The 14384-nt window shown below is 35.6% G+C and overlaps 1 protein-coding gene across 3 annotated transcripts in view; it reads left to right on the top strand.

Annotated features, from left to right (window-relative positions):
* Positions 1 to 14384, top strand: part of LOC122793475 (myosin VIIA and Rab interacting protein) — a 2819605-nt gene that overhangs the window by 1977414 nt on the left and 827807 nt on the right. For all 3 annotated transcript variants that reach the window (XM_044061523.1, XM_044061522.1, XM_044061521.1), the window contains exons 7-8: positions 3208 to 3288; positions 5679 to 5828. In XM_044061523.1, coding sequence (XP_043917458.1) covers positions 3208 to 3288; positions 5679 to 5828 — 231 coding nt within the window. The remainder of the gene's footprint in view (positions 1 to 3207; positions 3289 to 5678; positions 5829 to 14384) is intronic.

Below are 14384 nucleotides of genomic sequence, written 5' to 3'. Positions count from 1 at the left end.
TACAGTTTTTGACTGCTGTAAATTTTAATTTCTCAGCCCCCCCCCCTTTTCACAAATAAATGCATCTGTAATTCTGCCTTGAAGCTTCATTAGTTTAGGATGAATGCACATCTCAACCTGCAGACACTGAAAATAGGTACAAAGTCTCTTAAATAAGTAGGTGCAGCAAGCCAAAAATCTACACATGTAATTAGCATAAATGTTGAATATCAAATAGCACATAACTCTTCCTGCTTCCAGTAGAAATGTAGGAAGGTACTATTCAGAAACAATAAACAAAAACAGAGTGCGACAAAAATGATGGAAAGATATAAGCAAGTTATCAAAGAGACAGTGTAAATTCTTTAGAACTTAATGAACTGTATTGCGATATTCTACCACATTAGTTCATTTTTTTACTTCTGATAAAAGGAGGTAGGTATAAGATGTCCTCTTTGTTAATTATTGATGCCACTGATATGTTGATCATATAATACAGCTTTCTGTGTACTAGACAATGTCAAAAATCACATGTGATGAGGGTGATTCAAAAAATTGTGGGAAGAGGTAAATCAAGTCTGAAAATAGGGACGTACCTCAAAAAATAAGTACATCATGTGCAGGGGTAAATCTAGCCAGAAAAATAGGAATGTTCCTCCAAAATAGGGACAGTTGAGAGGTCTAATTGAATGACTGCCTTGACTGAACACTTATTTACTTATGCATTTTCTGATTGATTGATTGATTGATTGATTGGTTGATTGACTGATTGAGTGATTGACTGGAGTGATTGACTGGAATTGTTGACCAGGGTAGAACTCTGATCCTATTGGACCATTTTCAGATTCAGCAAGGGAGATAACACTCCTAAATAAAAGCAGAAATGAATATAATGTTGATTGCAATTGAATGTATTTACAAATGATACACATTATGAAGATTACAAAAAGTATAACAAGATACAGGTAAATAAAGACTATGAAATATAACTTTAAGAAGATATGTTGTTGAACATGTAATTATGTGTGATGTATAATCACATTTTTCAATCAGAAAATGTTCCTTGATATGATTGATGAGATAATATTTAGAAAGAGCAATGCACTGTGCCTGCTTTGTAATGATGTTGGTATGGAGGGGGATAGGTTACTTAAAAATATATAAAAAGGTGGTAAGATATAAGGAAAAGAAGGATTATGCTAAAAGTGAATGGTAGGCATTTATTAGATCTACTACAGGTGCTCACATGCTAGTAGCTTGTGACACACCTGCTTACTGTCACATGTTCAAAAAAGGAAGTGCTCGAACTCCCTCTAGCCCAGTCTACCATTTCTACATAGCCCTTCCAACACCTGACCTTATAAAAGTATATAGCTCTATCGGAATCTTAAAACTCCTACCCAGTTCCTAACCAAAGTCCTCGCACCCTTACCCTAAACCTCCACTCCCCCTCCCTAACCCTAAAGTTTATAATTGCTCTCAAAACCTAAATCTGCAACCCCTCCTCCCTAAACCTAAATTCTCCGATCATTCCCTCACCCTAAAATTTGCTTCCTGCTCCCAAAATCTAAAACTCCCTTCCCACTCCTTAGCCCTAAAATTCACCCTCCACCTCCTTAGTCCTAAAATTCTCCTCCTGCACCCTAACCCTAACATCCCTGTCTGGCTTCCTAAGTCTAAAATCCCAATTTCTGCTGCCACCCCACAGCTGCCTGTCCGAACTCATATTCATGTTCAAGTGTGAGAAACGGCCCATATGAGCTGCAAGGCATTTGAATCTCAGGCTTTGAGCCAGAGATGTTTTGAGTACTTGAGACTCGAACACCTTGTTGTCTTACCCATTTATTAGAAGAAAAAGTAACAATGGGAGGGGGGGGGTTCAGGAAAGTGCTAATGAGATAGATTTAATTATCCATAGTGCTTTAATAGAACAGCTATTTTAAAAATAATGAGAGTAATTTCAGTGTTAGTTCTGACCATCCCACTTTTCTTTTCTCCCTGTTATTATCTAGGTATTTAGTATTTTAATTTAACATTTTAGCCACTGTCCCACCTTTCCTGGTGCATGCAAGTTAATCCTTCCTTAAATCATTTCTGATATATTTTCATTTCCAGCCTCCTATCATTTGCTGTATTACTTTATATCGTTTTGTTTCCAAGAGCTAAAGATCTCAAATGTAGTAGTAATACAGATAACATTTTCATATTTGTACATTTCATGAATGCATGTTTTTTTTTTTACTGTAACCTAATCTTTTTCTGTAAAGGAATGTGCTCATATTATGAGGCCAGCTTTTAAACATGGTCCAGTGATGTACCAAAAAAATCAATGTTGCCTTAACAGCTTAAGTTAGAATTCTGCTGGAAATGCTGCATTCAGATCATATTAGGTATTAAGAGGAACAGATGTTCCTGACAGATGTCAACTTTTGATATGGCCATTTCCATTTGGTTGTATGTAGATATGATTGCTGTACATAATTAACATTACAGAAACAGCATTTAGTGTATTCATTCAGGGCAGTAAATGATAATGCATTTTTTATATGAAATTATAAATTACCAGCATACAGACATCAGTAGGATTTCTAGTGAGGTGGTACATGATAGTGACATACAGACTATACAGATAATTCTTATTGCAATTCGTAGAGTTTGTGAAAGCTTTACTCATTCTAACAATAAGGCTTGTTGTCACTCAGCAACATCATCAGACTTCAGGAAAGCACAGCATAAAATCCACAGCCCCTGCATGATACAGCTTTCTTCCTTACTATACTGTTTTTATGCAGCTGTACCCTTGTGTTCTGCAGGCATTACTCAAGAGAAGTGTATTGTAATCCACATTTCATATTCTTGTGCATAATCAGCAGTCTGGTTACACACAGTGAAAAGTCAATGTTTGTGCAGCTTCAGCTTTATTTTAGGTTCACGATTGCAGAATATTGTCATACATCAGCATGGTAAATGCAGAGATGCTACGTATCTGTATTTTTTACTGATTTATCTTCTTTCCCATAACAGTGTCACAGCAATTAGCACAAAAATAATGCTCGACAACTTCTCTTACAAAGCAGTGCTACAAAGCAATGTCTGACTTGTGTGACAGTGTAGCAGTATGACATTTGGCCAACGTTCTGATTGGTGCTGGGTACTAAAAATAGGATGGAAGGATATCTAAAATGCAGATTCGGTATATCATGCATGCTTTGATATGTGTTTCTTTAGGAAAAACAGAAGGAGGCTTATTACCTTCGAGAACATAAGGAGGAATTGACAGAAGAGCTTACCACTACAATAATGCAAAAGGTAAGCTTTGTTTTTGTAACCAAGAATGAGAGTTGGGCTGTACCACAGTAAATGGCAGGAACCAGATCTCTTAAGCAACAATTTATGATTAAAAGGTTTTAATTTAAAATCTACAACAAGCTGGTTAACCACTGTTTTACAGCATTTGGGGCTGTACTGAGAGACAACAGTACCAGCATGTTTTGGATTAATAAGGAAGGGTGCTCCCCAAAGGGAATCCCACATCTAAATGTTTCTTGATGTTACATAACATACAAGCATGGAAATAACAGTCAGAACTGCTGTCATATTCTTAGACAGAACAGATGGTTCATCCTTAAGACATATCCTGATTGGACCTCCTTCACCCAAACAGAATCATTTAAATATATGGTGAATACAGATTGTGTTAAACGCATAAGCAAAGTAGCAAAGTAACATTTAAAGTGGCCACTATATCTGTCTACTGAATAATAAATTGATGTAAATGCTGCAGCTCATCTGTTCTTTGACATATAATCAATGACTGTTTCACAATGCAGAATAACTGTAGGGTAAGACAATACTTTCTTTTGCGGATATTTATTCTCTGATGTAGCTTTTAAACATTGTTGCTTTACAAAATGTGACTATTTTATTTGATATAACATTTATTATATTGCTTCCTGTTTTTTTCAATATTTTTGCAAAATATGTTCAAAGTCTTTCTCCCAATCCATTTCTTATGCTGTTGTTCATCTTTCAATGCATAGAGATTTGTTTTCAGAGATTCCAAGGCACCTTTGTTTACTTATATTTAAAATATAGTTTCAGAATTATTTGCATATTTTGTGTGTGTGTGTGTGTGTGTGTGTGTGTGTGTGTGTGTGTGTGTGTGTGTGTGTGTGTGTGTGTGTGTGTGTGTTTGTTTGTGTGTGTGTGTGTGTGTGTGTGTGTGTGTGTGTGTGTGTGTGCATGCGTGCGTGTGTGTATGACTGATTACATATGGCAATGCATGATGTACAGAAGAGGTTGTTATGCTAAAAGTGCGATTTACTTGCAGTCAATCTCCCTTGCATGTTTTAATCGTGAGCAGATCCTGCCTTGCTTTTAATGTAGTTTAATAGCGCTGAAAATGACTGCTACTGAGAGAATATAGTATATATGATTCTTAAAAACATTAAAAGTAATAGCATTTATAATCTAGATTTGTGGAAGCATGTGTAAAGAATCTAGAAATATTTTGAGTATAATGTATTGTGGTAACAGGAAGAAGGCAATGATTTCTTTATTTCCTAAAACACAATCTGTTCAATGCATGTGTCATGGTACAACTGTTGGGTAAGAAGATAAGTTGTCTGTTTTCTATTTTAATCATCTTGTGTATGACAAAGTTACAGCTAGCAGTTCGAGTGGGATACCTTATCTTGTACTTAACTGGATATCAAGTGCATCAGATTTTGCTAAAGACAACAAAACTTCCTTAATAAAGCATTAGTATTTCAAACATTATGTGCACTGCACATATGATCTCTAGCTGGACAAAAACTAATTGCATTCTTTGTAGCTCACATTACAGCAGTTAAGTATTGTTTCAACACTGGCATCTTAGGAAAACAGCAAAATGTCATCTTTAAAGTGATGAGACTATTACAGCAGCTTCAGCAGTTTCAGCCTCATCTAGTTGCAGTGCATCCAGTCTGATTTGGTCTTCATAGCATCAGATTACCTCCCACTGTCACAGAAGGGTTTCATGAGGAAGACCCATGCTGATGGAGTCCCTTAAAGGGGAGAGCATTTCAGTAATCAAATAACATGTCTGCATAATGCTTTGTTTTCCAGCTACAAACAGCCATTGGCAAAAAAACAAGCTTCTTTTGACAGCATGCTTTAATGACATTTTTCTTTGCTGAATCTAGATTTTCTCTTGCTTTCTTATTTTCTTTCTCTGTTTCTCTCATTTTCATTTCTGTGGCCATCTGTAATGTTACCTAGCTGGCCATTTATCTATATATCTGTTTATCCATCTGTCTGTCTGTCTGGGCTATCTGTTTCTCTGTCATTTGCATGGTTTTTACATTTAAATTTACTCAGCGTTTTCCTTCTCAGAAGAAACTGCATACATACATTGTAATGTTTCCTGCTTTCTTCACCCTAATACCAAGACATGGACTAGTATTTAGACAGGAAAAATCCATTAGAGCATTTCTTTTTTACATTAATAATGAGGCAGTTGTATTTGCAACATACTGCTTAATATACTAGGTTGAAAAGCCAGAGCTGAAGGTTTGATTCCACCTCTGCTTGTACAGTGCATGATCGTAAGTAACCCATTCATCTTCCTTGTATTTCCAGGGCAGGCTTTACAACAGGCCCTTTGCTCTCAATGGGATAATTCAGTTAACAAGCATGAAACTTCATCACTTTTACAGATAATACACAGACAGAAGAGCCTGAGTACACAGTCAGAGTCAGAATGTGAATGGACGCAATCCAGAAGCAGTGGTTTAGTATCACCATCCATCTCAGATCACAGTATGTTGGCCATGGCAAAGAGTCGTAGGGAATCCAGTGCATTATGGGTAAGTCAAGGAAAATGTATATCTAGTAATAATGTCTGTTAGTCATATAAACATGTTAATTTGTGGTTTTAATAATCAGTCTGATATTAGAAAATATTCGTGGTCATTTTATAGCATTCAAAATATTATTTGTATTATTTGTTGGTTATGACGTTTAAACATTACAGAAATAGTAAAATGACAGAAAAAAAGCATTTATTTTTTATGTTTGTAACTGTTGAGCATAATTCCTGCACTGGAATTAATTTTACAGTGTGCTACACAATAATCTGGTAATAGTTTTGTGGAACTGGGAATCGATTCCCAGGAATGTTATGGCAGTGTGTGGCATGAAGTACTATCTTTATGCAATATGCATCTTGAACTCACTTGTATCTCTTCTTAACATGTACATTTGTTAAATTATTTTCAGATTACTGTTTTGTACTGTAGTATAAGTTTCTTTAAAAAAACTCTAGAAAAGTTGTAATGCCCTATTTTAATTAAAATTTTGGGTTATTTTGATAAGCAGTGGACAGATTCATCAGGCACTTCAAAATACTCGATCTGCATTCATACAGTTGCATTTCTAAAATAAAATCAACACATTTATATTTAACTTAAAATGCTTAACCCAACATTTATCTGGTTGCATTTATGAAATATAAAATGCAGGCTAAAAATGGCTGACTGTTGTTGTATTACCAAGTCCAGTGTGACATGTTCAGACATGCTTATGTTTTTTCTTATTATTCAGTGTGCATCACATGTTTAAAGAGATCATTCTTGCTAGGAAGAATAATATATTAGATTGTCTTCCCCTGTGATACTGTCTTTGGTCAGATGAAATAACATTTGTTTCAGTCGTTTAAAAGTTAGCCAACATTAATTTCCTATAATGACCTTGTTTAATGCCTAACTTTGGGCTTCTTAAACTGCATCCACACAGTTAGGCACCTTATGATGACACTCCAGGTAGAGTACTATGTTTTCTACACTCACGTCCCTGAGAAGAAGCTTTAGCACTATTAGTATTCATAATCTCAAATGTTTCTTGAGAAGTCAAAGAAATGATTGTCTTACCAAGTGTGCTTAACCAATCGGGTTCCTTGAATAATTAGAATAGGGAATGGAGGCTGTGTGCAAGTATTTGTATTCTTTGATGTCTTCATAATAGGTGCCACTGGAAACTAAGGAACAGCTTTATTTAATGTACCTCCCAGTCTGCATTCATGTCTGCACGTTGAGGATTGATAATCAACAGGGATGGAGAGAACACTGGTGGAGGATGTGGAGAATAAAGAGAGATGTGACAATAATGAAACTATTCCAAATTAAACATGGGGAGATGTATGCCATTGCAGAGGCCTCCGTAATAAATGTAGAAAGAGGAAATTGGTAAGATTTACTTAGCAGGAAAGGAACTGTCGATTATTATGCACAGAGACTGCAATGCGGGAAAGGTGCTTTGGCAGAGCAGTTACTTCTACATGCCTACCTCTTTATAACTGAAATGGTAAGTGACTAAGTGATGCAGTTTGCATCACAGTCAGAGTGATAGGACTGTTCGTAGAGATTCATGTGATATAACAGAAATAGATAGGATATAGTACTGTGCAGCTACATTAATAACAAATCTTGCTACAAAAGCACGGGGGGAAAGGAAGGGGAGTTCAAGTCAGTTTACCTACTAGTCATTGATGTACACTCCTTTGACTTGGTTTCCAAATCTTGAATAAATAAACTGGTGAATCTAAATCTCTTAAAGCACCAAAACATTGTTTTTTTTCAGAGGGAAGCCCCACTGCACACCCCATGTGGAGAGGCTCTGACCTCACATCTCCTAAATTGTATATACTAACTCCATGGTTGCATCACTGTGGAGAAAAGGGGGAATCCCCTAAAGAGAGTAGTGATGGCTCTAACAATACAATATGTGGCAGTGAAATCCACATGTACATTACTATTTCAACATAAAACTGCTCTTCTGAGAACCCAGTGATAACTCATAGGGTAGCAGTTCAAGTCCCATATGGAATACTTGTTCATTTCACTTTTAACAACTGTGTTGATTTCTACTTATGCACAGTTCTTAAGACTGCATATTTATGGCTAACAGGTGGTGCATTGAGAAAGTGTAGTATGCTATAGGCCACACCTAAGTGTCAGCTGTCTCAATGGCTTAGTTGGTAGCCCACTTATACTTCCATTGTAGAATGCCAGGGGTCAAGCACCAATTGAAAATGTGTTTCTTTCTCTTATTGGTGTGTTTGTATTCTGTCTTAGATGTGATACCATGTTTCAGGGGATATACCAAAAAGTTGATTTAGGCAAGGTTGATGGAATAGGAGAGTAATGAAAAGTCCCAGCTTTTTCAGAATAATCCTCTAGGAGAAACTGAGGAGATTTGAGGCATCCAGCTTATATAAAAGGTAATTTATAAATTATATAATAAAAAGTAAGGATAAAATGCTGAGTAAACAATGCAGGGAATGACATTTCTGTTACAAAAAAAGCAGAGCTCAGCAGAATTAGTATGAGAAGTTTAAATGGGTTGTGTCAAAAATCCTTGTTACTGTAGAGGTGGTAGGAGCTCCATGGCTGCACTTCTTTTTGTGCCTGAGACATGTATGTGTTGTGTAAGTCTAAAACCCACCCTTACAATACAGAATGCAATTGTTTGCTGTCATGTCCTGCAGAAAGGGAAATGGACTTGCTCAGCATTCTTCTGACTTGGTAGCACAAGATGTAAACATATCAAAGCAGTATTTTACTTGAGTTGGGTTCAAGTCCAAGTTGTGACATTTCCTTTAACTTGTGGACTGTTTTTGCTCTCTAAGCATGTACTGCCATAGATAAAACTGAAGGATATGCAGTTAATCAAGAGATGTAGATACCTGATAATTCATGTTTGTGGATACATTCTTTGACCAGAATGTCCTATGCTGAGTTAAGTGTAACAGATACATCTGTTAACTCTTTCAGTTTAAGCTTATATGACTTTTTATGATCCATCTGGCTGCATATTAAGGTTATTGTTGTTGCACCAGACCATGGTTTTCTATGCTCTTTATGGGCCCAGTTGAATTTGTAGGTTAAATCCTCACCCTCTGGTACCCATGCCTGCTTCAGTGATGGGCATGCAATGTACTTTTTGAAAACAATCTTGTGTTTACAGAAGGAGAAGTTTAAATAACAAGGTGCTGAGACATTGTTTGCAATAATACAACTACTAGTAGGGTTGATGTTGAACTTTATTGTTAAGGCTAAACTTGTACTGGAGTATGTTTTCTGTTTCTTCATTGATTCATATTGTAAAAAGGACATGGAGCTCCAGCTCTCAGGTACAGTGATACAGTCCTGGCTGCAACCCAGAAAACTGGAGTTCAGTCAGCAGATTGGGTGCTGGAATAGCCAGGGTGGGGAGAGAAGAAAAGACATAGGTTCTTGCCCTGGGGAAGGAGTTGGCCCTACAACTTTAGGGCATGCCACTCCAGGAGTAGACAGAAGTTAGCCACTGTCAGTGAGGACACGGCTGTGTGATGAATGTGGGGAGGACTACCTAAATGAGCTCTGATACTGCCTGCAGCGTGCATATAACACCATATGCACTAGGAGAGTACTGATAGCCCTGATAGTGATGTAGGTGCTTATGTCACCACTGGACGGGAGGGAATTAGTGATTTAAAGTGAAAATACCATGCTGTGCTGCGGACTGCTGTCACCTGATAGGACAGAAATTAGCACTGAGCTTTCACCTCAGTGGGGTATGCCCTTTTGTTATACTCACCATGACATACCAGTTCCAGTACTTGCAAATTACACAAATGCACGATGTTGACCATTCCCACTGCTGCAGTAGCCTTTAGGCTATATGACTTCAATACCGAAGCCTTTCTGACCTGAGAGAAGGAAGAATATGGAGCTACACTCAGTGGGGAGTGAATGCATAGCCATAGCAGCAGCTTGATTGTCAGCAGGTATGGACAAAAAAATGCATAGACAAACTGACATGTCAGATGAATATGTAATCTAACAGTCATGCCAAATTTTGTGGGAAGTGAATGCACAATTTCAAAGATATCAGATTTATAGATTAAGTTATGGAGTTTCAAATGGCAGCCAAACATTAACATACTTACAATAATAGTTTGCTGTGTTCCAAGACTATAATTCAAATACTTTTGAAATAAACTCTTAAGTCTGTTGAAAGAACATTTTTATTATATTTGTGTGTTTATATATAAGTTAAGAAAAACAGAGAAGGAGAGGCCATTGGAGAACAGATGATGTCTTCAGTGTCAGACAATGAAGTAACAAAACATCCAAATCAGGAATCTTTATGGCATGGTATCAGCCAACAAATTATATTAATATAAAATAAGTACAAAATCAGGCTTACTGCAAAAATTTACATTTTCTTAGGATCATAGAAGATTACTATGCTTACAGCCCTAGAGCCTTTTTAAGCCTAGTAATTCAAGTCCCAGTTTTCCCAAGTATCAGTGGCATGAGCTAGAACAGCTTTGGTATATGCCTGTGCCTTATGGAATTTACAAACTGCCCCCATCTATAAGGATTACAAGTGTCAACCCAGGGGTGAATTTGGGATTTCCCATTCATTGGTCCAAATTGCATTTAAGTAAGCTTAGGGAAGAGCTCTGTTTCATATGAGTGGGAAGTCTGTTTCAGAGAAGGGGTAATCTGTGACACTAACAACTGTCCCTCCAACATGTTTTGCTTATGTGACAGACAAGGTTTAGATCCTTAAATGGGGTACTTTTAGTGCTGTTTGTTTTGGGAACGTGTAGCAGATTTATCAGGGCTGGATCAGAGAATGCCTTTTAGTAAATAAAAAAAAACAAAATATTAAAATAAATAAAGATTATTATGTATACAATAATTAATATTATTGTATATAAATAAAATAAAACATTTGCTAGAAAAGCTGTGAATCACTACACAAAAATCATCAGTGCAACAAAGTGAGGTATGTAATAATGTACGCTTATATAATTAAGAAGGAATGAACTGTTTCAAGTGAGATTTGAACCTAGGCTCGTCAGCTTGCCATTTTCTTATCCTATCAGCTACATCACTGACTGAAGATCTTCACTACAATAATATTTTTAATGCACCAGCATGTGACTACAAAATAATTAAGCAATATAACAAACCCTATGATTCATTAAAATGCTTATGACTTACCCTAATTATCCAATGTGGGTTGGTCAATTAATACTGCAGGAATAAAATATGATTTAGAGAAAGATAACAGCCACAATGAGAAAGAGCTGATAAGTTTGTAGGTTCCTAACAGATTACTGGGCCAAGAGCCCTTACATGCCTAGCCAGTTTTACCCAGACTTTACTCAATTTTCTTTCCCTAGAGGAAAGATAACAAAGGATTTTGACAATTTTTACAGATGACCTCTGTCCCTAAGGGACATGTATGCCACCCTGGGAATGAATTTTGCGATCTCCCATCCAATGGTCGAGATTGCATGTGAAGATGGTCAGAGAAGGGCTCTGAGCAACTAAAACAAAAGAGCGGTGTAGAAAGAAAAAACAACTAAAACCAAAAAAACACATTCTGTATGAAAAAAGCATGCCAAGGAATATAATGATTAGGGCTTTCGTTCTTTTAATATTTAGAATTTCTTCAGAAAAAGTGAAACACATTACATTACAATTTAAATACCAGAAACATCACCACATGATTATCAATGTCCAATAAAAAATGACTTATACTGCCAATTGCCTTAAATTTTAAAGATCCCTAAGACTTCCACACTTAACACTGAAATCAGTACATAAGTAAAAGCAATTTGATTGAAATGTCAAAAATGTATAACAATAATTAACTTACAATTGAAATAAATTAATATAATCTTTGAGCTAGTAAAAAACATTTATATTAATAAATTCATTGAGTCCTGTTTTTTATCCACTGACAATCTAATTTCCCATTCATCTTCCTTACAGTCTAAATGTGCATTACAATTACCCTCAAATTCGCTTAAGTTGACATAATCACAACAAATTTTAATTTCCTAAAATTTTTGCAACATGCAGCATGCTTAACTAAAGAATTACTAAAATCTTTGTTCTTAATAGCTATTATGTGTCCTTAAATTCTCTGAGTTGTCTAATATCACACATATCTATAGCATGTCTCACATGTTGCCAAGTAGACTATACCTCTCAAATTGCAATTAAACTTACCCTTTGCCCAAATTATTTTGTCAACTCCCTTTACATACATACTCAGTGACTCATAATGTACCTACAATATTTGCATTTATTATATTTATAAGCCCCCAAGGCCTAACCACTTTCTGCATTAATATGCCTTGTCTTCTCCAAGATGGCCTTCACATTATTATCAATTTTATAAGTGAACATTTTTTCTCCTATCACGTTAGTTAATTCTTTTTAATTAAAATAACTTTCTAATTACCTACCAACATTATCTTTATGATGTACATATGTGAGGTGATTGGCAAAGGAAAGGTTCTGTGATAAAAATAATTCTTTCTTCTATTTATATGTGACACTTCTTTATTTTTTTCTGACTTCTCATCCCAACCTCCTCTTAAAATAGGGTTAACTTTATCTTGTCTCATGAAAGTGACTTCCAGCATAATTTTTATCATAAAGCAATTGTCATAACCTCTATGTCACAAGTGATAATTCAATAAAGGTGTTTGAAAAAAAGTCTCTTCAGATAATCTGCATTTAACAAAAAATGTTATCATCACTTGTCAGCCAACTTAATCCAATAATTTGGTCTTCTATCACATTTCTTTTCATGTGCAATGGGTGTTGAAATTTTTTTGTGTATAATTGTTCACAAAAGTATCTTTCCTAAACATTCTACTTGAAAAATTATTATTGAAATGATCTAGTCCAATAGTCAAATCTAAAAAATTAATTGAATTACCCAAACATCCTAATGTGAAACGCAAAATAAATAAATAAATACTCCCATTTATGTCTGTAAAGAGCTGGTGAAATTCATCCATGGTACCACACCAATATAAAATGAGATCATCAATGAAGTGTTTATAAAAAACAACTCTACTGAATAAATAATGAGTCGTAAAATTGTTTGCTGCCAACAAGCCATCACCCAATTAGCAAAAAAAAAGGTTCTACTCTTGCAACCATCATAAATCCTTTCTTTTGAGGAATCTGTTTTGAAATGTAAAAAAATTATCTGATAGCAACTCTAACAGAAAAGAAACCATATTAGTAAAACTGTTATTTAACTTTATTAATTTTGCTAAATACTTCCTGCCAAAATGTATCCCTTGTGTTTGAATCCTCATATACAAATGTACAATATCCAAAGTAATCAAAATACTTACATTTTCTCCATGAACAACTTTATGTAATAATTCCAATAAATGCCAAGAATCTCTCAGATAAAATTACAGCTCTTGGATAACAGGATTCAGAATTTGATCCAAATAAATTGAAATTGACTCTGTTTTATAAAACTCAGCTGATACTGCTGGCCTAAAGAGTAGTTTTAACTTATCTTTATGAATCTTCAGAATTCCAAACAATCTAGCCAATTTTGGATGATCAGTTTTCAAAAAGTCATAACATTCTAGATCAATGTAGCCATGTAGCCATACTCTGGAACAGACTACCTATGTATGTCAAACAGAGCTCCTCATTAGCACTCTTCAAGAAAAATCATGATGATTGGATAGGAAATAGGAAATTCACCCCGGGGATCACTTCTGTGGCTCTGCTCGACAGGGGCACAAGAAAATAATTTTCTTGGGTGGCGAAAGCCAGGGTACCATTTTGGCTAGGCTTATATAGGCCCAAGGGCCAGTAGCCTAGTATCTACCTATGAACCTATGAATGTATGACTAAATATATCAAATAATAAAATGTCAGTTTCAGAAAACTCCTTATTGATCAACACTTTTGTAACTTCTTCATAACAGTTTTCATCATTTAATAGATCAAACATTGCTGAGATGAAATCATCTGAATTCATGATGACCACACTGTCACCTTTATCCACTTTCATGACACGGATATTGCTACCTTGTGATAACTGTCTCAATGCTGACCTTTATCTATAAGTAAGGTTGTGAAGCTTAGGATTTACATTCAAATTCCGATGAAAATCTTTTTCGCACACATCATGGAAAACTTGTAAAGTGCTATGCACTACTGGATTAAAAGCATTTCTTTTTTGACCTCTCTATTATTATTGCTAAACTATGGGGTGTCATGCAATATGTAATGCAAATTCAGTTTTTGAATATATAACTTCAAATCCACCATTACTTTGTTGACAGTAGTATGGGAAGAGATAAAAGAAAAACCTTTAGTTAACACAGATAGATGACCTTCAACAAAAAATCACTTAAATTAAAAATATTATTAGAAACTGTTAATGTCTCTTCCTTCATCTCCCTCTCCCCCTTCCTCAATGTCTCCCCTTCAGTCATTCATTCAAAGGGCTGTGTAAACTGAAAGGGGCAGATAATAAAAGGGGAGGCTGTACTTTATCACTAATTACTGCTTGAGTGTAAGTATAACTTGGACTTT

Source organism: Protopterus annectens, chromosome 2.part0, assembly GCF_019279795.1.
Source record: "Protopterus annectens isolate FY-2018-M chromosome 2.part0, PAN1.0, whole genome shotgun sequence".
NCBI lineage: Eukaryota > Metazoa > Chordata > Ceratodontiformes > Protopteridae > Protopterus > Protopterus annectens.
The sequence above is the reverse complement of the archived record's forward strand: the minus strand, read 5'-3'. Positions and strand labels throughout refer to the sequence as shown.